The sequence below is a fragment of the Pomacea canaliculata genome, linkage group LG4 (assembly GCF_003073045.1).
Source record: "Pomacea canaliculata isolate SZHN2017 linkage group LG4, ASM307304v1, whole genome shotgun sequence".
NCBI lineage: Eukaryota > Metazoa > Mollusca > Gastropoda > Architaenioglossa > Ampullariidae > Pomacea > Pomacea canaliculata.
In genome coordinates this window covers 13,326,516-13,354,503 of record NC_037593.1, presented here as the reverse complement: position 1 = coordinate 13,354,503, position 27,988 = coordinate 13,326,516, and the positions used below count along the sequence as shown (strand labels likewise).

The 27,988-nt window shown below is 40.4% G+C and overlaps 1 protein-coding gene across 4 annotated transcripts; it reads left to right on the top strand.

Annotated features, from left to right (window-relative positions):
• Positions 1-27,988, top strand: LOC112561859 (titin-like). Of its 4 annotated transcripts, none has more exons than XM_025234672.1 (13): positions 4,601-6,498; positions 9,838-9,931; positions 10,606-10,672; positions 15,816-15,932; positions 16,258-16,348; positions 16,626-16,701; positions 16,925-17,019; positions 17,208-17,337; positions 17,570-17,652; positions 17,776-17,855; positions 19,433-19,523; positions 21,495-25,548; positions 27,851-27,988. In XM_025234672.1, the coding sequence occupies exons 1-12, from the start codon at positions 6,406-6,408 to the stop codon at positions 23,979-23,981; spliced, it is 3,504 nt and encodes a 1,167-aa protein (XP_025090457.1). In that variant the 5' UTR covers positions 4,601-6,405; the 3' UTR covers positions 23,982-25,548; positions 27,851-27,988. The 4 variants fall into 4 exon arrangements, with proteins under 4 accessions (XP_025090455.1, XP_025090457.1, XP_025090454.1 ...); XM_025234669.1 differs by lacking the exon at positions 19,433-19,523 and adding an exon at positions 18,525-18,612; XM_025234670.1 differs by lacking the exons at positions 4,601-6,498; positions 9,838-9,931; positions 19,433-19,523 and adding exons at positions 1-136; positions 18,525-18,612.

Here is a 27,988-nt window from a genome sequence, read left to right as displayed (position 1 = left end):
AGAGAGCTCTCACTATGGTCGATCACAACCAAGCAGCCGCTACAGCTCCAACACGAGTCGCAGACACCGTAATCGTCGACACAGACGCCACCGAGAGCATCACAGGCATCACCGTGAATCATCCATTTCAAGTCGGGTTAGTACTCTCTGCTTTGCATTCTGTTTAACATCATCTGAGTCTGTGTAGAAGTAGAATAGATGGCACAATAGTGTTCTGGTGCAGTAAGGACAGGGCTTCCTCTCGTAAGGATGATGCTGAATCTTTGCTTTTATTTTTATTTGGAGACTGTTTCCATTGGGACACCCATCATAATCTTCAGGGTAGGTTGAGTTCACAGGAGACATGAGACAGGTTCTTCAGGGTAAAATCAATTGACCCTTTGAAGAACCCTTTTAACAGGCACCATTAAGCTGACAGAGTTATGTACACCAACTTCTGTGCCATAACATGCATGCAGGCATACACACCTATTTTATTTTTTTTATTATTTGAACCCATGGGCTAAGCAGTCGGTTACGCAAGGAAGCAGACTAAGGTAAATATGAAGAGATTTAGAATCAGATGGAATACTTCATACCATGTGGGAAGCAAGTTTTTTTTTTCCTACAATTTTCTTTTTGTTTGTTTTTGTTTTTTAAATCATGCCTATAAACCTTAGGCATTTTTTCTGTCCCTATTTTGTACATTCGTGTCATTGATATAATGTGTGTTATTGCCAGATACTTACAGGTGAGTACCCAGAAAAAGCATTCCATGTTGATATCTGTGACAGGTGAAGACAGCTGCACGCTTACTTAAAATTGATATGTGGGGGAGGGGGTTCTTGACTTTAAAAATTGATATTTTGATGAGGCACTCATACCTTTAATAAATAGCCTGTTGTTCAAGTCACCTAGAAATGTAAATGAAAACACAAAAATAAATTTTAAAACAATCTTTCTGGCCTTTTTGAATGTCGAGAAATCAAAAACCAAAGGGATCAACGAGGTCAATTATACTTGCATTTTTATCAATAACATTTTTCTTCAATCTTGGTACATTTTGCTCCGGTGTTGAGAAATTATAAAACTCTTGAAAGTAAGTCTTTTTTTTTTTTTTTTTTTTTGAAGAGCCCTAGATATCCATTCTATAATTCAGTTTGTATAAATGGAAAGGTGCCAACATTGAAAAATCATGCATCACATGCAGGCTGTTTTGAAAATGGGTGCCACTCAGACCATTTTGTTGATAATGTTAGTTTCATGTACTTACTGCACTCTGATCTAATCCTTCAGATAATTTCTCTATCATTTTTGGTCACTTTTTTTTTCCTTTCGAGTCATAACCAAAAGATGCTGACTGTCCATATGTGCCTGCATACCTTTTATTTATCCTTCATGTGTGTTTGTCTTTCTTTTGTAATGATCTTTTGCTTCATGTGCCGCTTTAGGTTTGTAGAGTTGGGCCTTGTGTTTCCCTGTTTAGACAAATTCCCAGATAGTTGCTGCATTACATGCTGAGGAGCGGTTTCGGAATTATATATTTTGTATCAATTAGTCAAAAGTTGCCTCTTGTAGAGTTCTAGCCTTTATGTAACACCGTAGAATGCACTTAAATGAAAACGCATAATTTTGTGGGGTTGACTGCTTAGTGTAGTCTATTTTTACTGTTGCTCCTTTGTCGCATCTTTTTCTAGCTTGGAATATTCAGGAACAAATAGAAAAGGGATTTTGCAACATTACTGTGAAGTTCCTCTTCCTTTACGATATATGGTGCTTTTTTTTTTTTCAAGGAGAGCGAAGCTGTATGTGATTTGAATTAACAGTCAGCATTTCCAGTCACATATAAATATGTGCAAATCATATAAGAAAGCTCCAGATCATGGTGGGAGGGGGAAACCTGCATAGCTGGTAAGAAAATGCTAAAGGCTGGGGTCTCATGTAATTGACACAAAAGGGTGGTATATTTTCATTATTTGTTACGTCACTGACAGTTTTAAATGTCATTGATAATTAAAGCAGTTTCTTGGCATCAGGAATTAAAATCACAATAATACCACATAAAACCTGGTTTGTGCTTGTCATATATGTCTATAAAGGAGGGGGATTAGAAACTTTCAACAGTTTTAACTGAGGGTGACAAAGTTTCTCAAAAGGTTTAATGGGGAGTCAGAATATCAAAATCCATTTTGTGCATGATAAACTCTGGCACTGACTCGGACATCTGATCCAACATGTGTTCCCGTTTTATGTTCATTTTGGTAATAGCAAATGTTTTGAATTTCTGGGAGAAAGTCAATGCAACACTGACTTTGGCAAGGAGTGGCTTATTTTTTTGCTGTTGTCATTCCTTTCATTGTAAAATACTTGTGAAGGGTTGTGTTACTTAAATTTATCGTAGTTTCTTCTGGTCTGCATGTATTGTGATGTGTTAAATCACATAGAGTGGTGGGAAATTGAGATGGGTTTTGTGGACTGCTGTGATTGATACTTGTTGGGAATGCACAAGGCGTGCTGTACTAGACTGCCATTTTATATTGATGATCAAGATACATGCAGGACTACATAATGCATGCACTTAATTTGCATCTGGTAAATGCTTAGCCTCATCTTGTGCTGCTTGTGGCAGTGCTGCCCTTCAGACCACTTTATCAGCATTTCCGTTAGCACAATGCAGCTAATTAGGACAGAATTGGAAGTGTCTGCTTACCTTGATTGTGCTGCACCATTTATTTGCGTTATTGTACATATATCTAGAAGAATACTTTCATGTAGTCTTGTTTAATTAGCTTTCACCCAGGCACCCCGGTTTATATTGCTTTTTTAAAAGTTTATGTAGGGGTGTGGAAGAGGTGATTGGTAAAGATGGCGCCAAGGAGGAGGGACAGAAAGACATTGTTTTATCATGCCATAACAGTATGTCATTATGCATGCATTATGCCCCACGCTGTACTGTAATCGGTGTGAAAATGACTCACATTATGGCTTTAAGCTTTTGACAGAGTGGCTCTGGTAATAAAACCACAGGAAATATAGGATTATCGGGTAATTTATGCTGTTTTCGACCATATTCTGGCTAGTGTGTCCGCTGGAAGGCAGTCATACTTTGATGGTTAATCTTCAGTCATCATGCTCCTGCAGTAAATAAAAGTGCGCGCATTATCAGAGACGGCGCTTTAGGCAGGTCACAACCCCCGCTCTTCCCCTTTCCTGGCGAGAATGGCGATTGAGTGGCTCCTTGTAGCAGTACGCTAGAAGCAACAAGGTGACCGACAGTGCTACTGCAGCCGCTGCTGCTTCTGCTTAATCACGGGATGTTGCTTTAGCGGCCTTGCCCTACCCACCCCTCCTTTTCCCCTTTCCTTGTAGAAGGTCGGGCTTGTCATTGGCAAAGGCGCGGCGCCATGGCGGCCTGCTCGCGCTAGTTGCAGCCTGCGTGTAACAGAAACAAGGGCCTGCATTTATCTCTTCCTGCCGATCGAAGGTGGTGCGCTATTTCTTTGAAACACAGAATGTGGTTAGAACATTGGACAGTTATACTGCTTGCATGTGTTTGTGAGAATGAGCTCGCAGGGCGCGTGGGTGGATGTGTTGGCGATCGTCTTTTGGCCGCAGGTTAGGCTAGGTCCAAGTACAGTCGCACAGTTTTCATGTCTGCTGGAACGCGCGGCTCGCATTTCGTGAGAAGAATGCCGTTAGTCAGAAGTGTGGTTGCATAGTGTTGCCTCTGGTACTGTAAACAGTAAATCATAGTGCCTGCAGTGCAGTAACTAGGAATAATTGCGAAGCTATGTTTGTATATGCTTTAAGAAAAATTGTTTTCGGTGGTGGTGGTGGGGGGTAGTGGTAGTGGATGGAGGAGAAGAGTAGGCAGATAAAAGATGTCACGCGAGCAACGAGATGACCACGGATTCTCGACCAATTACGCAGCGGCCGTAGAAGAGCTGGCGTTATCGGACATCAGGAGAAGAGCTATAGCAATAAACGAACAAAGCGATGCGCCGCGACCACGGGAAAGATATGTAGATCTGCCCGAAGAGTGAATGGCCACGCCGGGGGGGGGGGGGGGGGGTTGGGGTGATGCGACTCCACTGCACATGACCTTTCCTGCGTCCTTCCCATTTTTTCCGAAGGGATGTAGAGGTTGTGGTGAGGATGGACAGCAAGGAAATAGCAGCGAAGGGGGAAAACGTGCGGTGGCCCCTGTTTCCTTCTTTCCCCCACCAACCTACTACCACATCCTGCCCGAGCAACACGTTCGACGGTCACTTGTCAGGCACGGGTTACGTGGCCGATACTCGGCGTACTAGCCAGCAGACGCGCGCGATAACGAACTGCTGTCATCACCAGCACGGCGACTCAGGGCGGGCGGCCCTTCTAGGCGCGCAGTACGGGGAGGGGGAGGTGAACGCAATTTGACGGCGTGCTGTGGACGAACACTGCAGCAGTCGTTCCAGAACGGCGCCAGTTTATGATGCATATTGATTTCCGTCGGCTCTCGTGCACCTCTCGTGTGTATTCAGCCACTGTAGGTACATGCAACAGGTTCGCTTGCGAGAGCTGCAGCTCCAGGTGGGGCAGGGGCCTCATTCTGCACCCCGGGCCGTCGCGCTAGCCTTATCGGTTGTCCAACCCTCCCCCTTACTCTGTTACGGCGCTGACGTAACTCGATTGTACACGTGCTTATCTGCACCAAGAGTTTATGCCTTACGACCTATGTAACGACGCTGTGGAGAGATTAAAGGTTTATTGCAGGCCTTCAGTTGGCGGCCGCTGCTGCTTCAGACTGCAGCCTAATCTGTCCACCCTTCTTAGGTATCTGCGGTGTTTACAAGGATGCTGAAACGGCACGGCCATCTTAACCGGTGTGGTTATCGGGGTTGTAGACTTGTTGACATCGTAGATAAGGCTTTTGAGTAGCCTGAAACGGGTGGCCGAGAGGTGGAGTGGCGCTTTCTCATCATCTCAGCCACATAAAAGCATGCCTTGTGTGTGTGCTAGCGATGGCTCTGTGACCTTTTTCTTCTGCGTCGGTCGTCGACATAGTTTGTGCTTCGTCAACTTCAAGTGTCAGTTGAATGTTAGCGGCGTTTGGCATGCACCGCTCACATAAGTAACAAACCTGATCTCGGCAGATCATTCTAATGAAATTATCCCAGCACGTGAGCCGGAGGTCAGCTTAGTCCTTGCTTGGTGTCGACAGCTGCCAGAGCAGAGTGGGATCCTCTTTCACATGCTCATCCTCGAAACTCCCAGGTGTCGCTACGGAAGTCATTGCGATCCTTTTACAGCTTGTGTTCGAGACTAGTAATACACATGACACATACCTTAACTGCGAAGCCAGTGCTTGCGTGTTTTGCGTACAGTCTTTCTATTCCTGTAGATGTGCAGCGCTATGACTGTTTTCATGTTGTTGCTGCTCGCATTTGTCCAGGGTGATATCGTCCGACAGGTTACAATGAGCCTCTTCCTTCCGGCATAGTATAGTGGGCGGGGAGGGGGCATAGAGTACAGAGAACAATGACGATGTTAGCAACACACATGTCAGGAAAAGTAACATTTGTGATGTAACAGAACTAGAGGCACGATCCCCGCTTTTGCCAGTATCGCAAATGGAAAATGTGGAACGAAAGCCTTTATTTATTGAAACGGCACCATAGCACCCCAGGCTATCTCCTGAGCCCATCACCTGACATCGCTAGTGGGGAGAACGTCTGCATCCCAAGAGGAGCCTCATGCAGGTGCTATCTGTGGACTGCGGGTACCTTGGCCTGTGTCGGGGTTTCCATTTTCATACACCCTTCCTGGCATCTAACCATGTGTTCGGCGTGTGCCATAGATGTAAATCTGTGGCGTGCAAGGAGAGCTCAGAGAGTTTTCTTGTGACTTTCTGCTGTCGGGGAGACTGAAGAAGTAGGTGCCTACGTAGAATGTGACTGGACCCTGCAGTATTTTTTTTTTTTATGCGACCGACTTAACTGCTGCAGACTTCTTGTACAGTGCTCAAAACCATAGAGGCAAAACCCAGGGATTGGCCTCTATGAGTGTGCCCTGTATCTGTGCTTTTCCTGCCTGCCCCTTCTGCCGTTCCTTCCAGCACCTTCAGCACCCTAAAGACTCCCTCAGCAGCCCTCTTCTCCCCTTCCTCCCCTTCCTCCCCTCTACTCCCTTCCTCTCATCCAAGCGTTTGCAGGAGCGCTAGAGCACCATTTGGGCTGTGCAGCCCCTGCTCGGGCCCCCCTCCCCCCTTACTGCATGCCGCAGTGCCTTATGGTTTGGAGGAGTAAGGCAGTACTGTTGCTGCCGCTGCTTTTGCTGTCGCCGTTCAAAGGGCCTGAGGTTGTCTGCGGCCCTTGCTAGGCCTCTGGTGCTAAATGGTAGCGCTACACTGAGCCCTAAACAAGACTTGGTAGGGGCAAAGCCAGCATGAGAGTGGATGCTGGAGGTGGTGTCAGAGAATGGAGGAATATGCCGACCAATGGCGGTAATAAGTATGGTTTGAACCGGAGTCGTGCTGCGGTATGTTCTTTTTCATCCCTCTTTGTGATTACTCTTCTTGTTGAGAGAGACCTTTTAAGGTTACAGTAGGATGAGCGCTGGCAGCAGACACTAGTCAGCAGCCAAAATTAGACAGGTCAAACACACCTTGGAGAATAATGCTTTGCCTTTCAAGTTGCTTTAATCACCTTTTTTTTGTTTTTTTCTTTCATAAAGTTTGAAATGGTAATATTATAGATGTTACTTATGTTATCTTTCTTTATAATAAGGCATAGTGGTGAGTTGCTGCACCTTTCCAGCTCCGAGGCTAGTCTTGCTAGAGGCCAACATTCCAGAAGGGATGTGCCAAAATCTTAATATTTGTTTTACAGATGGCTGGCAGGCAGTACCAGTGTTAAAAATGTGAATTTAGGTAAATAGTATATGGCTATAAAGCTGAAAAGATTTACGACGTGCATTATTTGCATTAGTGAATGTATTATATGGCTTTTGAAGGTGTTGATATACAACCGACAGGTACAGGGGGTGGGGGTTACTTTTAGAAACTAAACAAATAAATTTTTTGTTCGAAACTGTAAATGTTTGGTAGATGAGCAAGCTTTGGTCCCATTGGCAATTCTAAATTTTGTAGCCAGAATAGAATAAGTTGGTATGCTTTCAGTGTAGTCTTTTGCACAGTTGGAAGGGGGATCATAACATTTCCTCAAAGTGCAGCACTAAATGCAGAGGATAGATGTAAAACTAGTCCCTTCTTATGTTTCGTTCATTCACAGAATATCAGTCTCACACAGTGTCTTTCTCTCAAACACCGTTGCCTGCACAATCAGTTTAATGTAGACGTTTTTAAATTAACACTTGTGACATCAGTGGACTAAGCAGTAAAGTGAAGTTTCATGTACATACTCTCTTTCACACACACACAACTTGATGTCTTTTTTGAACAACTTTTGTATCAGTGGACTAAACAGTAAAGCACAGTGTTATGTACACTCTCTCTCTTTCATTTGCTGGACATTTGCAGCTTGATCATGTTCAGGCTTAACAACATTGAGAAGTGTGTATTGACATTGAAGTGCATGGTAACATTAATGAGCAAACTTTCGTTCAGTAGCAACGTGAGGCTGCATCTTGATTTGATGCCTGAAAGTGGGTAGCAGGTAGAAAAGAATCTTTTTTTATTGGAATTACTCTTTAACAAAGCAAAGATTTGTTGATGATTTGACAGGCAGACTTAACCATTAATGCAAAAAGTAAACGAGAAAATAATTTCTCTCCTTGTGGTGATTGCAGTTAAGGTGCTGCTTCTAATAAATGAGTTTGGTTTTTTTTTTTTACGCTATGTTTTAAAGAGTCAGTAAATAGCACACAGCTCTTGGATTTAATATTTCAGAGATTCATGGCAAAATCTCTATAAAATGGCTGTGAAAGCCATAGAGAGTTGGCAGGCGGTGGGGGGTGGCGGTTGTTATGGGATGTTGGTTTGATATCTGCGTCAAGCAGCAATTGCTTTTGATAGTACTATCGTTCATACAAGGGACTGACCGTACAAGGTTTCTAGAAACAAGTCTTGCTATTCCAAATGTCATGGAGAGCTCAAAAGGGCAAAAGAGGGAAGTAGGACCATTTACTGGGAGGCAGGCAGTGATGAGGATGGCAGTGTCTGGCGCTATAAGTTACACGCCATGTCGCGATTGTGTAGGATAGATTGCTGGAAAGGGAGCTAACAAAGGCCTGGAGGGAAAGGTGCAGCAACTACACAAGACATTACACGAAATTTTTGTTTATTTATTCACTTAGAGTGGTGGAAAGCTCTTTTATTGATGTACTCTATAGTTATAAGAGTTCACTGCTATTCTGTGTTGTATTCTTCATTCATATTGATACATATAGTCTCAGCATTGTGGTTTTTTAACATTGTTTGTGCCTTGTTTTTGTTGTAGTTCATGTTTGACTTTTCTAATGTTTTGGACATTGTAGTTGCTTTACTGCAGGTACTAACATCTGTTGACTGACATAAATTCTCACCCAGTTTTGTTATGTTGATAAGTTTCCTGTTCAGCCCACACCACCAAAGCATACTGCATGTGTGGAAATGTGTCTGCTCTCTGATTTTGGAAAACTTGTGTAGCAGTTTTACAGTGACATTAGTGTGCTTTATCTTTTGGCATTTTTTTCCCTCCCTTTTTGACCATAGATGAATTTTAATTTCAAGTGTTGGTCTTCATGAGGCAGTCATATTGACGCTGGCAGTTGGTCTTTTGAGAACAGTAGCTCGCTTGACATTTTGGAGTGTCAGACAGCCAAAGACTACTGCCAGTGACTGTATTGACTCACTGTTATAAACAGTACCATTCTAGTGATGTCATGCTGCTTCTAGACATTAGATAACTCATTTCACTTGGAAAGGTACTTATCTGTTTTGGTGGTGAGATAAGAGAGAGGCAAGCTACTTCAAAGACAGTGCAGAACAAAAACATCGCAGACTAACCTTCGTACACTGGAATATGCAGTAGATGTCTGGATTTTCTCATAATTCTGAAAACATTGAGGGGTCTATTGCTTCTGATTGTGGTGTTCTGTGTGCATAACCATTTAGGCTTGCCTTTTTATTTGTTTGTTTCTGACACTTATTTCTTGCTAGATTTGTGCAGTAATAACTAAAATTCTTCATTCTTTTGCTGTTTCTTACATCATTTACTAATAAGTCATTCATTTTGCATGTGAAATTTGAAGGTTTTTTTTTTTTTTTTTAATTTTATCATCTGCTGGAGTGTTATTTTGCTGCTTAAGGATTGTGCTGACCTTCATTTGGAAGCATTGATTTTCATATCAGTCTAGTTTCACGAATCATTTCAAATGATTTAGAAAGTTCATTTTTCATCTAGCATGAAACTTTTGATTTCATCGAGTATTTTTTACATGTTAACATAAATTCTGGTTTTGTTATCATTCTTAATCGTCAATCTCCTAATTTCTTGGGGGAAAAAAACCGTTGTATTTTTCCTCTTTTTTTTTTATGCGGCTGCCTGTGCTGTCTTCACTTTCCCAGTTGATGCATGGAATGCTTATCTTAATATAGAGTACTACTACCATGATTGCAATGCCAATTCATGCGATGTACACATTATGTGACACGATCTTTACCTTCGCCATGCCCTTGCCTGTCTTATCTCGTACATATGTGGGCTGCCAACCATGGCAATGAAACATTGAACATGGGTGCGTGCGAACACGATTCGGCGTCAACCCCCGCCTGCTTGCTGTTGCGGTCGGGACGTGCATTGCATCTGTTTTGACCCGGTTGCTGGCGCTGGGGGGTTCGAACCTGATGTGGATGAAAATGGCGGTGGACGGCAACAGGATCGGCAGGAGGGAGATGAGAGAGCACCCAGTGTGGAAGATGATGCAGACGGACACCTGATCTATCGCCAAGGCGACCTGCTGCACGCTCGATGTACTCAACAATTATGTAACGTTTAGTCTAGGAAGACATCCTTTCTTTTATCTCCTTTCCCATGTCCCTCCATTATTGCCCCTACAGCTTTATCCCTACCCCAGTTTTGTACCATACTGTCTGACATAGTACACATGGACATGTTTTTTTATTTATTACATATAATAGCTTTATTTTCTTAATTTTTCAAAATGCTTACTTGTGTGCAGGATTATGTGTATATTGAAGGCTTCTTCTCAAAATGTACAGATTCATATTCTTCTTTTGGAATTGATCCACTCATTGTAGGTTTTACACCTGCACTAAGTGATGATCACTGTACACCCTTGTCTTTATGCTCCTCTCTGGGTCAAGAGGTGACAGTCAAGTTAAAACCCTTCTCTCTGCTGAGCTAAACTACAAGTACAATGTAGCTGGAAACACTAATTTCAAGTAATGATTCAGGGCTGTTTACCAAAAAAGCTCTGCATTGTTGATATTTAAAAAAATGCATTCCTTTAAGAACAAAACTAGTACTTTTCAGAAGATAGCATTTGCATCTGCTGTGCATTCCTTTTTTGGAAGGAATTATGAGGGTAGGACTAGAAAAGAAGGTAGACTGTCATTTTCTCTTGTGGCCCAGCATGAGGGGACTGTGTGAAAGAAATGGTTGTCAATGTGACATTATTTTGCAGATGAAGTGGTGTCCACTCTTGGAGAGGGGACCTTTGGGAAGGTAGCAGAATGCAAAGATCTTCGAAGGTAAGTTTATGCATTAATATTTTTTCATCCTACCGCCTCAAGTTTTATAGTTTGCAATGTGGGTGATGGTGTTTGTGGTAGCTATGCTATTTTGACAGATTAAGCGAAATGTGTGTTGTTTAGAGCATTTTTAAAACAGATGACTAGAAGGTGAGAACAGTGCAGTCATCACATCTTCACACATCACTTCCAAACTTATGGAGGTGAAAACATGAGAAAATAACCATTTTGACTAGTAAGTAGCTGCTGTTGCTGCTGCATAGTGCTGCTATGCTTATCTTTGATAAGAAGCCAAACCTTCAGTCCTCATTTTTGAAATATGGTTAGTTTCAGGCAGCTAATAGAAGCAGAAAAGCCTAGGAATGTTTATTTACTTGTGCATTTGTCTCACTCATTTGTATGCACAGTGGTACATTCACTCATTGAAGGCAACATGCATAGACTTTCCTAGATGCATGCACTGACAGTTTATGTAAAATTGTTTCAAGAGAAAACACATGGCAATTTATATTAACTTCATTTAATTCTAGGGTAAGTGTTAATCAATGATAGTTCACATTTAATTTTTCGTTGAGGTATCTTTAATGGGAGCATAATAAAATTCTATACAGGTTAGCACATCACAGAATTTTTTTGTAGTCTGAATTCAAATAGTGTTTTTTGTGTATAAAACAACGACAGTATGGCTGTAGATTGTGTCTACACACCAGCTTTTACTTCGCCATCTCTCACTTAGCCTGGCCATTCAATATGGCACTAATTGTTCATTTAGAGATTGGTGAGCATGCTTTGGAAAGAGGGCAGAGGAAACGAGGGGGGGAGGTATTATTGTCTTATTATTATTGTCTACACATTAGTCATCAGCAAACTAAGCTTTGAGGGCAGAGTTGTGGAGAGAGGGGCTGGGATTTGTTATTCAGTTATTGGTTTTTGTAAATAATATATGGCTTGAAGCCTGGCTGCTGTATTGTCAGGGGTTTATTTGTATGTAAGGTTTGGGTTGTATTGTTTTAGACCCATTTTATTCATTGCAACGGCTGTGAAAGCACAAAGACATACTATATTATTCTTTCTATAGTGCCTTGATGTATGGTTTAGTAGTTTTGGCTGCCATGTGAAGCACTTCAAGAGTCATTAAATATTGCCTCCATCTTTTCACTTGTTCCTCCATAAAACAGCAACCATAAGTATTTGGTAACAGGAAGTAGAAATTTTGTAAGTAGATCTTAAATCTGCCAACAAGATAAGATTGAAAAAGCAGCAGCTGTTAGCCACCCCAACATCCCTATCTTAAAATCTTGGGTCAGCTATCTTGTGTACAGAATTTGCTGTAGTGGATGCAGCATTGATTTTATGTATTGGTAGTTAGCACATTTAAGAAGGTGAACCAATCAGTTCCCCGCCTGACCATTTGCTTTAACATCTGATCTAAGATCGATTTTTAAAAATGCCCCAACTTTGCTTCATGTTTGGGGGTAAGTATGTTACACTTTAAAATATTTTTTTTTAGCGGCCGTTTTGTTTTTTTTTAGATGAGGGTAGAAGGTGCTGGGGATGGATGGGCGGGATAAAGAATGAGCTCATGGCGGCAAGCATTCTGCCTGGAAAGTCGCTTACCCAAGTGTGCATCACCTGGCCCAGGGAATCCCAAGTGCCCCTAGCCCGCTTGCTCAGAGTGGTCCTTTGACAGAAAGAAGGTGGGGGGAAGGGGTTTGGATTTAAAGTCTTAGAAAGATGAGGTGGGTATTTTTTTAAATATGGGTTGGGTACTCATGATGAGCTATAATAAGTAGGACTAGGACTTCTAGCAAGGATGTCACTTTCAGCATAGGGTATAAATTCTCACCAAGAAAGAAGTATGGCTAAAACCTGATACATTTCTTGCTATCTGATTTGCAGATTCATGCATATATGTATATCCACACCCATATTAGAGAGGATGTTAGTCATGTTCTATTTATAGAGGATTATGGCTGGCGGTGGGGGGGGGGGAGTAAACAAGGAAGAGATGATTAGCATACAGGACCAGAGGGGCGAAGGTCATGCTGCTATAGCTAACAGTAACAGTGCCCACATGGTACATGTCAGTTGACAGCATGAAGGGAGAGGCTTGTATATTTTGTGTACATGTTGCACAGATGAGCCTGAACAGGGTGGTCTTTGGGAGTCTGACTAGACCACTTTATTTGAAAGGGGAGTCCACTTGACTGGGTGAATTGGCTCATCAACTTTAAAAAAAATGTGGTTTGCGTTGTGTTAAATGGTTTGAAAGTGAATCCTGTGACTTTTGCCAGTTCAGGTGTTTAACTCTTGGCCACTTTGCTAACCAGTCCGGCAGGTGTTTTACTTGGTCAGGTTCCTTATAAAATTAATAAAAACTTTGTTGTAAATAAGCAGGCATGTGACTGGTAGCCAGATGGCTTCCAAGTAAACAGTTGTATTGCGCAGTTCTTTCACTACATCACTGCCAAGTGGAGAAGGTAAACCTAGTGGCTAGACCTTTCCTTAACTCTTCTCTTTTCGCCCCCTCTGTTATTGCTCTGCATTTGACACCTGCTTACAGGGCCGGTTCTTGGCCCTAATGCAGTCTTAACTGCTAGCTTCCCCTGAAACTTCTTGTGCCCCACCCGGCCTCACCAGCTCTCTCTGGCTTCTTTTCCCTGTGAACTGGTTACAGGCAAGCATTTAGGATGTTTTCCTCAGGGCCTTGTGAAGTCCATCTGGCCACTTGTTACTAACATGCAGCCTCTGCTGTACTTACATAGAACATAGTTTGGAGTTCCTTGGTGTCATGAATGCACAAGATTTTCACTTAGGTTGAAAGCTTAACTGTATAGTGGGAAAGGTTAAAAGTGGGGAAGCTGTCAAGCCTTTTGTCTGTTTAGCTCACCTGCTGGAATGAGACAGCATGGCATGGATGTGGAGTGATGCTGCTAGCTTGTGCCATTATTGGTCTCATCTTTTGTTCAGTGGACTTCCTTGGAGTCTAGATCAGTTTTGGGACAGATTTTTTTTTTATGGTCTTGTAATCAATATAATTCAGACCTAGTGTCAGACCTGGATCCATTTGGGTTTTTCCCCTTCTGAAGACCTTTTCAGGGTTAACATATAATGATAAGGTTTTCTCTCTTTCAGCCAAATATTTTTTCCTGATGTCCCTCTTAAAAGAAGGCATTGAAATATCAATGATCCATTCCAAATAATTTGCTAACCATTCCCACCCCCCATAGTTAAAAATTACTGTAATTTGTCTTTAAATAGAATAAAGAAACAAAAACTATGTCCAGCATTTACCCAGTTTAATCCCATGCACACCAGAAGGGCAGTAGTTTTTCTTCTGAACCATTGAGTGAGGGACTTTCTGGCTGCCAGGTTTTTGTGAACTGCCATACCAGCAGTTTTGGAAGCTTGCCATCTAAATGGGTATAGCCTCACTTAAATACCGCACCTAAGAAGATACAAGAGCAAGGCAAGGGAAGAAAACCTCTACAGCAGTCCGCCCTGAACTGATCTATTTTTGGTGCTGTTGTCATGGTCACCAGGAGAGAGTTGGGGTTCAGGGGTGGGTAGGGGGAGTGAAATGGCTGCTTCCTAATAGCTTGATGCTTGCATTGCCCTAGATTGGGAAAGGTATGGGTGGGAGTGCTGAGGTGTGATGGAACTGATAGTTTCCAAACAGCTGTTAATTTGTTTTTAAAAAAAAAAAAAAGGAAAATGCAAGTTTGGAATAGGCAATTTCAACAAGATAAATACCTCAATTGTTGGTTTTAGGGGAATTTTTTTTTGCACTGAATATAGAACCAGCTACTCTTCTCATGGTGACTATAAATAGACATTGTATATCTGTAAATAATCGGGTTGTAAAGTATTAAGTTTGTAAACAATTGTAGTTTTGTCTTGCATGTTTATGTTGTTTTTTTTCCACTTGACTCTGTGCCAAGTGTGTGAGCTAAATGAGAAATAGGGGGGAGAAATCAAGATTTGGAGAAGAGCATTGGGAAGATTTACAAAACCCATAAAAGTATAATAAATAAAAGGGAAATGAAGTAGGGTAAGTAGGCTATGGCTTAGGATGTTAGCTTCTGTGGTACTTTTATTTTCAGAGGTTGGGATAAGGAGAGTAATTAGTATGTGCATGCTTTTTAGTGTAGAAGAAGCCAGAATTTCTTTGCATTTTGTGAGAAGAGCTGTGTCCCTTTTTCTACCAGGCTGAGAGAATTGACTTACCTTGATTTTGTTTCTGTGTTGTGTCATGTGTTGATTCCGATGTAAGTGTTGGCTCTTTATGTTTACATGTGCTTCTGCTGCATCTGTTCCTCTCTTTTGTTTTGCAGCTGGAGTGTATGTAATATTCTTTTGAAGTGTGAACTTATTGGATCTAATGGCTGGATTCCACTCTGGCATGCTTCACTCGCTTCAGCAGTGACCTTGAGATGCAGTCTAGAACCTGAAATGCTGATCACCTTTTTGCTGTTTAATATGCTAACTTTTCTTAATATTTTCAAAATTTCTCAATATATTCTCAGTTTTCTCCTGGTGTCACTTATTCTTGTTTGCTGGAGACATTATTGTTAAATCTGCAGTGATTGCCCTTACGGAACACAGCGAGTCTTCACGTTGCTCTTTGTTTTACATCTTTTGTGACTGTTTCGTGGATCCTTTTCAGCTCAGTGAGCTTGTCTGGCTGTGATATTGCCCAATACAAATAAACTTATTGGAATGGTGAAATGACAAAATTCAATTATAACTTTTTTGATATTGTTGCTTTTTTTTAACAAAAAAGAAAAAATAAACGTTTGGTGTGAACATTAAACAGGTCTTATGTAACACAGGTCAATGGGACATGAAAGTGTTTGTCCCCCATGAGATTCACAACTTAATGTAACTGAATGCAAGCTATTAAGCTGGAGCTGGCAAGGTTTCAAACTTAGTCATTTATTTTTAGCGATTCCAGCATACAGTCATGGTATTGTTATATTGGGAAGACACCGCCAACGTGTAATTTTGCACACATAAATGTGCGCTGGCATGTTGACCTTGTGCTCTTGAAAGAGTATGACTATTGACTTGAGTGTTAGTATATTGGGGGGTTTTCTTCTTGTTTTTTTAACTTTGTAGAATTTCATAAATGTTATGTTTTCAGGAATGGAGAAACAATTGCTCTCAAAGTCATCAAGAATGTGGAAAAGTATCGGGAGGCTGCTAAACTTGAGATTAATGTGCTTGAGAAATTGAAGGAGAAAGATCCAGCAGGAAAATAGTGAGTCTTTATCACCTTTCTGTCTAGATCGCCTACTTCAGGCAAAGAGAGACTTTTGAGTTTCTACATTAATGAAAGCTGTGCATTATTTTCTTTGGGGATGTTCAAACACTCTTTAGATGTGTATTATTTCTTATAATTTTTGTGACATGCCTTTTTTAATTATTCCACTTCCCAAACATAAGTGTAATACTGTGGCTTATTCATTATATAACTAGTCTTAGAGCTGCATTGAAGATAGAATGTCTATGTTTCCCCAACCCTCTTAACCATTTTTTCTAACACACATGGTATAACAAAGTTGGTTTTTTTTTTTTTATTGCAGCATGTGTGTTCAGATGCTTGATTGGTTTGACTTCCATGGCCATGTCTGCATCTCTTTTGATATGCTGGGCCTCAGTGTTTTTGACTTTTTGGTAATTATCAGTAGCATAAAGGTTGGCACAGAAGACAGTTATAAAAAATGACATTTCCTACAGAAAGAACGAGCATGTTTTTATTTGTTTTCTTTGTAGATGTTACCCTTAAAAAAAAACAGTATTGTAATTATAACTCTAAAATTGAATATCAGATTGAAATCTAGTCAGTACTCCAGTGCATATTCTGTGGTGCCTAATAAAATATTAGACTTAAGATAAAACTGAGGAAACATTTTTCTAGATTATGAAATTCTCATTTCACTTTTGTCAATAGAAAGAAAACAACTACATTGCATATCCCATCGAGCAAGTTCGACACATATCATACCAGCTTTGCTATGCAGTAAACTGTAAGTACTTTTTTGTGATTTGTTAACAGTTGATGTGGCATAGGATATGAGTGGATGAAATTAATCTTTTGTCTTAATATGCAGAAAAAGGTAATAGTACATCTTTGCAAACTTGTTTTAGTAACAAGTTGAAATGTTTCATAAGCAACATGCACATTTTTAAAAAAGAAACTATATGTTAAAATGAAAGTTCAAATGAACCTACTTTTTGTCTGTTTTTTAGTCCTCCATGAAAACCAGCTGACTCATACAGACCTGAAACCAGAGAACATCTTATTTGTTGATTCAAATTTTGAGGTTGTCTACAATTCAAAAAGAGTACGTTCAGACAGTGTTTTCTCTTTGCACTTTAGTGGTTGATTTACGACATGTTGGGCCCACAGCCAGCAACTTTAAAAATTAAGTGCAGATAAATAGTAGAAAAGAATTTTCTAATTATTGATGAATTTTATTGTTGTATGAAGACAGAATTTAAATTCTCATTAACGAGTTTTTTTTTAAACAAGAGACGAGATGAACGGCGAATCAAAAGAACAGACATTCGATTGATAGACTTTGGTTCTGCAACTTTTGACCATGAACACCATAGCACCATTGTCAGCACAAGGCACTACAGGGCACCAGAAGTCATCTTGGGTATGGAATAGTATTGGTAGCTATGAAAGTAGATAACTACTTTTTTATAATTAGCTTTCTGAAAGTGATTACAGTTTCAGATGCTTTTTTCTGCCTGTTTGCAGTTGATTCGTCATTTTCATTGACATAAATATTTTTTAAGTATAATAATGTAACGGCTGTAGATCCAACAAAACATCTTGCCATGATTCACTGTAATCAGTATAAAACTGTATATGTGAATGCTTTCCAGAATTAGGGTGGGCACAGCCATGCGATGTGTGGAGTGTAGGCTGCATTATGTTTGAACTCTACACTGGTTACACACTCTTTCAGGTAATGTTCTTACACTTTACATTTGAAGTGTTCTTAAAATTTCAAAATTTCTTCAAGCTGTTGAAATGCCTGCACACTGAGCTTGTTTAATTTTTGTAACTTTGCTTCTTTGTTTATAATCAGACACATGACAACAAAGAGCATCTAGCAATGATGGAACGAATTTTGGGTTCCTTGCCGTACCGCATGGCCAAGAAAACCAAGTAAGCACTTAGCCTCAGATTTGTTTTACAGTGTGCATTATTTCTGCACAACATCTTCATTTTCTGACTACCCTTTTTCCACTTTGCATTCCCAAGCCCTTTTTGTTTTTAAACAATTAAACAAGATGGAAACTATATGAAAAGTTTTGAAAGTGAAAACAGAATGGAAGGGCATGCACATTATTGGTTTGATGCTGTGAAAAGTCTTCAGAATTGGGGAGCAATAAAGTGTCATTTTGATAAAGATTTCCAAGTGCAGTGCTAGTTTAAAGAACATTTTTGTAAGTTTTTTTATTCAGTCATTACTTTTATTTTGATGTTTAAAAAATCTTGTCTACTTGCACTGTTATGGGGTGTTAGCATCATTTATCTGTATTTTGCTGTAATCTTTAGTTCAGCAAATATGTTTTTTCCTAGGAAAGCTTCTGTTGTCAATATGCACTCACAGTGGCTTTACAAAACAGACAAGCTAATTGCTCTCATTTCTTTGGCTGCAATTAAGAGATGTCATCTTTTCATTATCTATATTATTTCTTGTTACCAGGTACAGGCTCTGGTTTTAGGTTGTTGGCTCAGTTTCAAACAGAAAAAAAGTGTTTTCTATGAAAATGTGTTAATACTTGTGCCTCTCTGAAAAATCACTCTTTCTGTCTCTTCAATTTGGCAAAGAACAAATTACTTCTACCACGGGCGCCTCGACTGGGATCCTCTCACCCCGGCGGGGCGCTATGTCCGTGAAAACTGCAAGCCTCTCTACGTGAGTATCTCTTGTGTGTCCTGTTGTCTGCATCGGACACCCATTCTTGTCAGTGGAAGTGATTTTGGTGCTGTGCTTGCCTGTTTTGGGGAAGGGAACAGGGTGGTCTATTGTGCTGATGTGTTCGGCATGCATGTCCGACTTTTGGCTTGGAATGCTTTGCAGTGGAGTGACCTGCCCTTTGCTTTTATCTTTTGGTTCACTGACAATTCTCCGAGGTTTTGCAAGCTGTAACTTAAATTTTTGTCTTTCTTATAGTCCTTCATGAAAACCAGCTGACCAGTAAAGAAACTGCTGTAAAGAGACATTTTTCTCTTTATGAATCCACGAGGGTAGAAAATATTGCTATCAGTTGTTTTTTCTTCCCAGTTTGTGTTGGGTTGATCATTTTGAATACACTATAGCAGTAATTCACAAAGGTTGTGTAGGGTGTTTAGTACCACCCTGCTCATTCTGGAGTGAAGTGGGCAGACCAATCTGCTACTATCGTTTCTTTATTCTGTTTTCGCTTCATTCTTGAAAATCCAATCAGGATAGCATAGCAGACTAATGGCTGTTGATGCAAAGCATGACTTGCACCTCTTTTATTCTGTTGTAATTCCTAGAAGCCTGCACCATTGTTTAGCTGTGTCATTTTCTCCCTTTCCGTTGTGTACACTTAATAGCCAGCCACACAGTAAGTGCATATTGATGTTGCAGTGAGCTTGCTTGTGTATTAACTTTTAAACGACTTCTTTTATTTTTTTTTTGTGGACAACGCATGCTGGTTTGCTGATTGTGCCTTCCCCTTTTCTTTTCCCATTTTCTTCTGCATTAAAAGAAAGCAAAAGTATTTCTACCATGGTCGCTTAGACTGGGATGAGAAGAGCTCAGCTGGACGATACGTCCGAGAAAACTGTAAACCTTTGCTGGTAAGAGATGAAACTTTTACTTTTTATCCGATTTGTCTTGGCATGTGATGTGTTGGCACATTGTTCAGATAAATTTTTATGGTAGGTATTCCGAGGAAGGTGGTTTCGATTGGGAAGTGGGTGTTGGAAAAGTGGTGTGGGTGTGGGTTTTTTGTTTTGTTGTTGTTTTTTTTTTTGTTTTTTTTTTTGTGGGAGAGTACAGAGGACTTACTGTCATTATTTTAGTTTATGTATGTTTTTGTTCTTTGTTTTTGCCTTTTCTTCATCAGCACCTGAAATTCACTGAACTTTGTACATAAAAACAATATTGAAGGCTTACAACTGGTTTTTGTAGGGATGAAAAATTTAAGTTCTGTTTTTGGAGAAGACATTAGAAATTAACTTCTTTTTTTTTCCTTCTGTAAAAAGCATTAGGCTTGCTTTTCCTAAAAAAATTTAACATGTTTTATTATTGTTTACATTTTTACTCCTATTTTTCTTAACTCCACTACCCTTTTTAGTTCTGTGATTAGTATCTAAATGTGCCTCTTTTATTTTCATGTTTGGTAAGATCACATCATCTTCCTAGTCAAAGATTAATGTTCAGGTTATTGACTTTATGCAAATATTTATCTTTGATTTTGTCTTTTTGCGCTTATCTAGACATTCACCTATAAGGATACCAAGCGTTAGAACTATTTTATCAGTCAATTGTTCTTGGGATAATAAACAAAGAGCGAGGGGTGGAGGTTTTAGCAGTTTACCCTGGCACATGAATAAATTGTGAGCAGACTTTTGTTTTACGTGTGTGCACACAAATAGGTGCAGTGTGAACACGTAGACAGAGTGTGCATGCACTGGTATCACTTATCATTTTGGTCCTCTCCCACTCCCACATCATGACCTTCAGGTCTTGTGGACTGCATCGTGGATTTTTTTGTGTGTGGAAAATATAAGTGGTTATTCTGCATGCATTTTTTTTTTTTTTTGTTTGGTGGGCTGCTGCCACTGGCAGACAAATTTACAGTGAATTAGATGCTAACATTTGAATGAGTGGTGCACATGTATACTTGATGATGTAACAGTATGTTGGATATCAGCTGTTATATTTTAATTAGGCTACCTGATTGTCTAGTGTAACGGTATTTTGGTATGGGGTCACAGTAGGTAATGGTTGCATGGCAAAATATCTTTAAACACTGAGATTGATGAAGATGCACATGTGCTGGCATGTCTGGTTTATCTTACCAGCTGAGGGGTTTTCACTTATTGTTTGGCTGAACAAAAAACATGACACAAACAGTTGACAGAATCTTAGATTCAGATCTTGCTGCTAGCCTTCACAAGTATTCCATAGCTGCATCATCATCCCCCACATTACTTTAAAAGTATAATAGACATTTGACGTGAAAAAGATTCAAAAGATCAGTTTGCAAATGAAGGAGATAATTTCCAAATAGATTGCATGTTAGGGACTTGCAGTGCATTGCCCTGCATGATAGCATGGTTGAGACATAGGACTTTCTGTGCATGCAGCCAAAAAGTCGGACTTGGGTATAATAATTGGCAAGAGAATACATATATATAGAGAGAAAGAAACTGGTTTTTTTTTTATACTAATTTATTTTCCTTTTTTTTATTTTTTATTTTTTTTTTACATTTTCTTCAAAGAGTTGCCTACACAAAAAAAAAATCAAAAACAATAAAAGCAGCAAATCAGGGCCTTTGCACAAAAAGCCCTTTTGCCCATATTTGCGTGACTTCTTTTGACACATTTGCACACTTCATACATGAGAAATTTAAATCTGCAGATCACTGTGAAATATGTATTTGCTTCCCTTAAGATTTATAAAATTAATTTTTAAAAGAAAAAGCCTTGCTGTTGACCAGAAATGGTCTTTTTGAGAATGGGTTTGAAAGTTCAGGAGGTGAAATGTTAACATGCATTGTGGTTGTTGACTGACTGGTCTGTCTCTTGTGTCCTGTCTGCAGCACTATTTGGTGGACAAAGAAGCCGCCCACGTGGATTTGCTAGATCTTGTAGAGAAAATGTTGGAATATGTGCCTGAGCAGCGCATTACCCTGAGGGAGGCCCTACGCCACCCATTTTTCACTCCTGTCAAACGCGAAATGCGTGCCCAGCAGCTCATGAGCTCATTTGATGAACCTGAAACCACAACCACTAACCATAACTTTCCTGAATCTGCTTCCTCCTTACTAGTGGCTGAAGTGCCTGCTGTGACTAACAGTGACATGTTGCCCCCTTCTCTACCCTCTTCTACCTCCCCTTCTTCTCTTTTGTCAGGTGAGCAAGAAATGGGAATCACTGAAGATTTGGAGGGTGCAGCTGCTAATGTGGAAGCACCCTCCAAACCCTCTAAAGAAGGGGCCATGGGTTTGAAGCTGGCTGACAAATTGCCTGTTAACCCTAAGCTGGAGAACATTGTAAGGGAAAAAGGTACATGGGAGGGTTTGCCTCCAAGCAGTTGTGTTTTGGAAAATCTTGATGTCACAGCCCCACCAACAGCTTTGAAGAGAGCACGAGGTACCAAGCTAGAAGAAACAGCCATAGTTAGGCGACTGGAGAGAGAAGCTGCTGTGGAAAGGACCCTGGAAGGGCATGTGCAGGAAGATTTGCAAGAACCAGCTCCAGCATCACCAACTGAAAAGGCAAAAATGCTAAAACAGCGTACAGGCGAGGCACCAGTGAAGGCCAGGCGCCGTCGACGAGAAAGCAAGCAACTGCGAGAAAAGACACCTCCGCTTATCACTTTGGCTTCAGACCAGGCTCGTCCAGTTGACAGTGTTATGAGTGGGGACGAGGGGGTTGAGTCCCAAAACCTCCAAGTGCCGCATCTGAAGAAGCCTGTTGTAGTTGTACAAGAGCCTGAACCTGTTCCAAGAGTAATAGCTTTGAAACAGCCATGGTCATTTGCAGTCAAACCACCTAGTTTTGTAAGAACAATCATAGAACAGGCTCCAGAATCTCCACAGTACTTAGACCCTCCTGAGATCATGGAAGCATTAGGAATGGGCCATTTTTACAATCAGAGCACTCAGACACCAGAAAGGTTCTATCGTGAGATGTGCCCCAGCCCACATGAGTTCTCTGATGCTCCCTTTAGAATGCAGGATAAAGGAACACAGACTCCTGCACAGTTCTACCCACCCATCCCTACTCATGATGTTGCCATTGATGCTGGGCAATTCCCAGAGGCCTCTGCTGGCAGCAGCCTTCGGTCTTTTGATTCTAGTGTTACGGAGACAGATGAGCAGCCAGAGGAAAAGCTTGACAACGTGTTTGAGGAAGAGCCATTGGAGATAGCTGTAACTCCCACACTACCAAACTTTCATTTAAGTGAAGGGCCAGGAATATTTTTAACCCAAGCTCCAGAAGAAAATGTTGCAGCAGCACCCATCCTAGTACAGGTAGGGAGCATGCAGCAAACAAAGTGCATATCTAATCCACCTGACCCAGTGTGCGTGTGTTCATCTCCTCCCAAGCCGTCTCTGCAACCCTTCACCAAGCCATCTGTCCCATCCAAAGATGTTTCTGCCTCTACATCTGTAGTCACTCAACCTGTGCATCCACCTTCCACAGCTGCCAAGCCTCCAAAACCAGCAGCGCCAATACAGCAGAAACAACAGGAACCTGCCCTTGTTGCTGAATCGGTTAATGCATTTGAAGCCTGGATTGAGAAGCAAAGTCCCTATGAAGAGAGTACAGGTGTGTCCATTATAGGTTCATCACAGTCATGTGCTGCACCATCAGTAGCTGCTGTCCCAGATGCTGCAAATCAAGGTAACAGTCCTTCACCAGCTATGTTACCATCATCAGCACCAGTACCAGCAGTCTCATCCAACAATCAGCCTAGCCAAGAGCACAAGCCTTTCGGTGTTCCTGCACCAGCAGCAGAGGCATCAGTAGTAGCGCCAACATCTCTGCAAGGAAATGAAACAACTCAGGAGCAAAAGCCTGCTACTGAGACTGCACCGGCTGTAGTAATGCCTTCTGTAGCACCAGCAACCACACAAGGTCAAGTTGGACAGGACCAAAAGGCACGCGTCCGACGTCGTCGAGAGAGAAGACGCAGGCCAGCAGCACCTGGTGAGCGCAGTTCTGTGGAGGGCACACCTTTGTCATCCCCACCTGCACATAGCACTACTGCCCCAGTTCTTCCTGATGATAAAGCTTATGGTGGAGACCAGGGTAAAAAAAAAGTCCCAGTAGACAGTGCGAGTGCATGTGAGGCTCAAGCACAGACCAAGGGGAGCAACTTACTAACTGGGGAGAAAAAGTCAGAGGAGGGTTTGGCCATGGGGAGCAACACTGAGAGAGTGAATGGTGTGCATGGTGGGAGAAGCGCCAGTGGAGAAAAGAAACAGCAAGAGTTTAGTAAGTTAGATGCAGGAGATTCACTTGTGTCGGACACAGATGAGTTTGTGCTAGCAGAGGAAACATTAGACAGCAAAAGTTAATGGCTGGCTTTCAACATAGTTAAGCATTCTGAAAATGACACTGGATGTTAAGCGGTTTCAGAAGGACTTGTACAGTTTTAAAAGATATTTTTAAGTTTTATGCCTCTACCTGTGAATGTTACTTGCATTAGAAATAATACAAAAAGTATCTTTAAGAATTTGAGGAATACACAATCAGCCCATAGTGTGGTTTTGGCTTATTGTTGTCATTGTCATCTGAAGTTGCTGCAAGTAAAGTTCCTACTCAGTAAATCATCGTAGAAATGCAAATTATAAACAGCCGAGGGAAAATTTCTACCCCAGTATTATAGAAATCCGTTTTACTTAAGTGGTTGCATCGTGCACACACACATTGACATTTTATAAGATTTTTCTCTGACTTACCCCATCATTCCATTCTCTAACGCTGATATCAGCTTCAAGATCAAAGCCTTTATTATAGATTTTTGCATATGCATTGACAGTGATCCAGTGTGTGACATCTGCTCATGTCCATAATGCTTGAAAGTTTGTTGATGCTTTCACCCTGCACAATGTGGCTGTGCCATGCTTCATTATTTTTTTTTTTAAAGGGTGGGAGGAGTCTAAATGATGCATGATGATCATTTAGAAAGGGTTCTCCAGTTCTTCTGTCATCAAAAATCTGAAAAATATATTCTTCTTTCTACCTGCCATGCAGCCAAATTAGACTGGCATGGAATTGTTTTCATAATCTGGGTGAGGTGTATGCAGAGTATAGCACAAAGTGTGCAACACATTTGTCCTGTCATAATTTTTGTTGTCTCACTATGTCCTCTCACCTATAACACCAGGATGTGCATACTGAATTTCTCCTTCTCTTTCAATCTGCTTCATGCGCGCATTTTTTCTGCATCGTTGTTGAATTTCCTTTTGGTGTCTTCCTATGCATGACGATAATATTGATGTTCATTGTGTCTAGAGACTCACAGGTCAGAGGCAGTGGGCTTTTTATAATTAGACTGTACATTGCAAGATACTTGGTGAGTTTTATAGTTTAGTGAAACACCCAGTGATAGTGCCAAAATCCTGCTTCACCATTTTTAGTCTACCAATAGACTAAAAGTGAGCAATTACTCCTAAAGAAATTCTCAGATATTTACACAATGGAAGGTGAATTGCCTGTCCTGAGAAGTCTAGGGTTCCCAAGAGAGAAAAAAGGTTTCTAGGATTTTACATTGACATTAATACCATGCAAAGTGGTCATGTTACTTAAATGTGGTTGGATATTCAAAAGTGTATACTATCAAAGCTGCATTGCACCTCAAAAATCCAAAGACTGGCATTGTAAAGTAAAAAAGCAGTTTAAACAAAAATACTTACAAAGTCTGTTAGAATGAGGGGATTAAGTCATGAAAAAAATTATTGGGTGTGCCATTGACCTTAATAGCTATGTGTGGCTTCAGCACTAAGTGCATTTGCCAGTGACGCATGTATTATTAGTGGTGGTGGTTGTGGTGCAATCTGATTCAAGTTTATATCGGTTTACATCAGGAGGGTTTTATGAGCATATAGGGTATGCGCTGCTGATGGAGCCAGCTTTCGAGTGGTAAGACGTGAATTGTGCTTTGGAAACTGTTGTGCAGTCACAGTTGATTATCAGCCTTACCCCCTTTAGTCTTTTGTAAATATTTAGCTTGAGTTGGATTTTTTGTTCCATGAGGCTTTAAAATTTTTTACACTGTTTTAATAGTGGTCTTATGCATGAGCCTTCTGATTGATTCATGTGCCAGGGATGAGATTAAGTTTGCTGTTCAGCAGTCTTTTTTCAGTTGAATTATAGAGAGAGAATGTCAGATTAGTTTTAGGCTAAAAAGTGCCACTAACATGTTTGGCTGTTGAATTTTTGTGTAAACTGAATGAAAGTTGATCTTTACTAATGATTGGTATTTGTCCTATTAAGTGCTAAGTAGGGCTTAATTTTGGTTTCGCCAACAGCAGTTCAACTGTCAAAGTTATAAGGCTTAGTAGTTAGGTATGAACAATGAGGCTATTTTGTCAATTACTCAACACATGCCCAGTCTATGCTTGTCAATGGTTTAAGCAGAAGTGGGGGTCAGTCTGCTAGCCATTTTGTTGTCTTTAATGAATTATACAAACATAACGAGATGGGTTAGAAAGATCACTGTCACAATGGTGAATGTTTTAAAAAAGCAAGATAAAAGTTAGTATTATATACTTTCTTTATGGTGAATGCCTAAAAAACTTTGTGATACAAAGAGAGAACTTCATGCTGATGGCAAACTCAAAATATGCATTCGACATTTTGAATCAGGATTTTCAGATAACATGATAAATGCCCCACGCTTAATCGGTTAAATCCCAATATGACATCGTGAGTATAAAAGTGAGAACGTGAGTGTTATCTTGAAACACAACTGCTTACAGTGTAAGCTCAAACTTCCTTGCCAGGTGTGGAGAAAAGTAGTGTAAAAGATGTGTTGCACCATCAGACATCGATTCTAAAATAACTGCTGGCAAAGGGAACCTTGTAAGTGGGAAGATAACACTGTTGCAAGATATGCATTAATAAATATCCATAAAGCTGTCACAGTATTGCTTTATTAAAGGAATGAATTGTAGTAGAAACAGAAAATGTGCAGAAAAATGTTTTGCCTACTGCCTTTAAATTTCACTGTAATGTGATTGCCAAATTCTACATATATAAATCACAATAAATTAAAAAAAATAATACTTTTGTGCAGTTTTTAGGGACAAATACAAAATAAAAAGGGGAAACATAATTTTCCTGTCATAAAAAAAGAGTCTGTCCACTTATCATTTAAGTGCATAAAATATATTGTGCAAGAACTCACAAATAATAATTTCTGCCATAAACTTGTTATTCTTTAAAAGCAAATATAATTGTTAAATTAGACATAGCTGTAAGGACTAATACTATGCTGTTTATGTATAAGTTTCTGTGCATTTTTGGTTCAAATGAGCAAAAAAAAATAATTTTATTTTCTCAAAATGTTCAGCCACTTCGGTCTAGTTTTTCTCACTTGGGAAGAAAAGTTCACGACAGTAATGGCTACAAGTCAAAGGTGGAGGAGCCAGGGCCATGTAGACAATATAGGACTTTCATGCATTAGGCAGCATCACTTTTCTCTTTCATTGTTTTGCTTTGTTTCTACTACCCATTACGTAAAATTACTACTTGAGCAAGCGCAGGCAACAGTGAAAGCGACTCAGAACTTCTCTTTGATTCAAATAATTTTTTCTCCTTTTTAATGAACGTGAATTTGTGTAGTTTCTAAAAGATGTTCACAGTGAAAGAATGCTGTAAGGTAGGCCACAAACATATGCTCAGCCCCTTTTCCTGGTTTGCACATGGTACTAAGAAGACTGCTAAATGCTGATGGGATGTTGCTAGTGGACACTGATCTCGGCGAAAGATCCTCGTATCCGAGATTCACTTTTTTAATCAGTAATGTTGAGTAGAATCACACTGCTAAATATTTACTAGGAATAGATCAAAGCATGCTGGTTTTTTATGGGCTGTAATTAATGCCTGGAAAGAAGCTGGTCTGACAAGTCACTCTTCTGTCCATATCTGTATGGGTGGATGAATATGTTTCAGTTTTTTAGGAAATTGATTTATAGGATAAAATCACATGTGGAAACCCATTTCTCTTTTTTCCCCCAACTGCACTGTCTTTGTGAAGTGATTGATCCTTACACTTTTTTCCAATAAACATCTGCAACTTAACCATTGTTTAGAAACCAAGATTTTTATATATGCAGAAGATATTTAAATCCTTACACCCTGGTTAGTGCTTTCATGTACTATATTTATATCCTTTATATCAAAAGGTGCCTCTTGTCAGTGAATGATTTTTTTTTAACAGCGCTATATGAAGGAGCCAGACAATGAAGATCATCGGCAGCTCTTTGACCTGATTGAGAAGATGCTAGCATATGAACCAAGTTCACGCTACAATTTGAGACAGGCCATGCGACATCCTTTCTTCCGAAAGTTTTTCGAA

What these genes read in the sequence shown, in the direction of transcription:
- LOC112561859 (XM_025234672.1), top strand. Translation starts at nt 6,406, where the DNA reads ATGAGAGTGGATGCTGGAGGTGGTGTCAGAGAATGGAGGAATATGCCG. An exon ending in TGAACCGGAGTCGTGCTGCG is followed by an intron (nt 6,499 to 9,837) that starts GTATGTTCTTTT and finishes GGACGGCAACAG; the next exon opens with GATCGGCAGGAGGGAGATGA. An exon ending in GCTTTGCTATGCAGTAAACT is followed by an intron (nt 16,702 to 16,924) that starts GTAAGTACTTTT and finishes TCTGTTTTTTAG; the next exon opens with TCCTCCATGAAAACCAGCTG.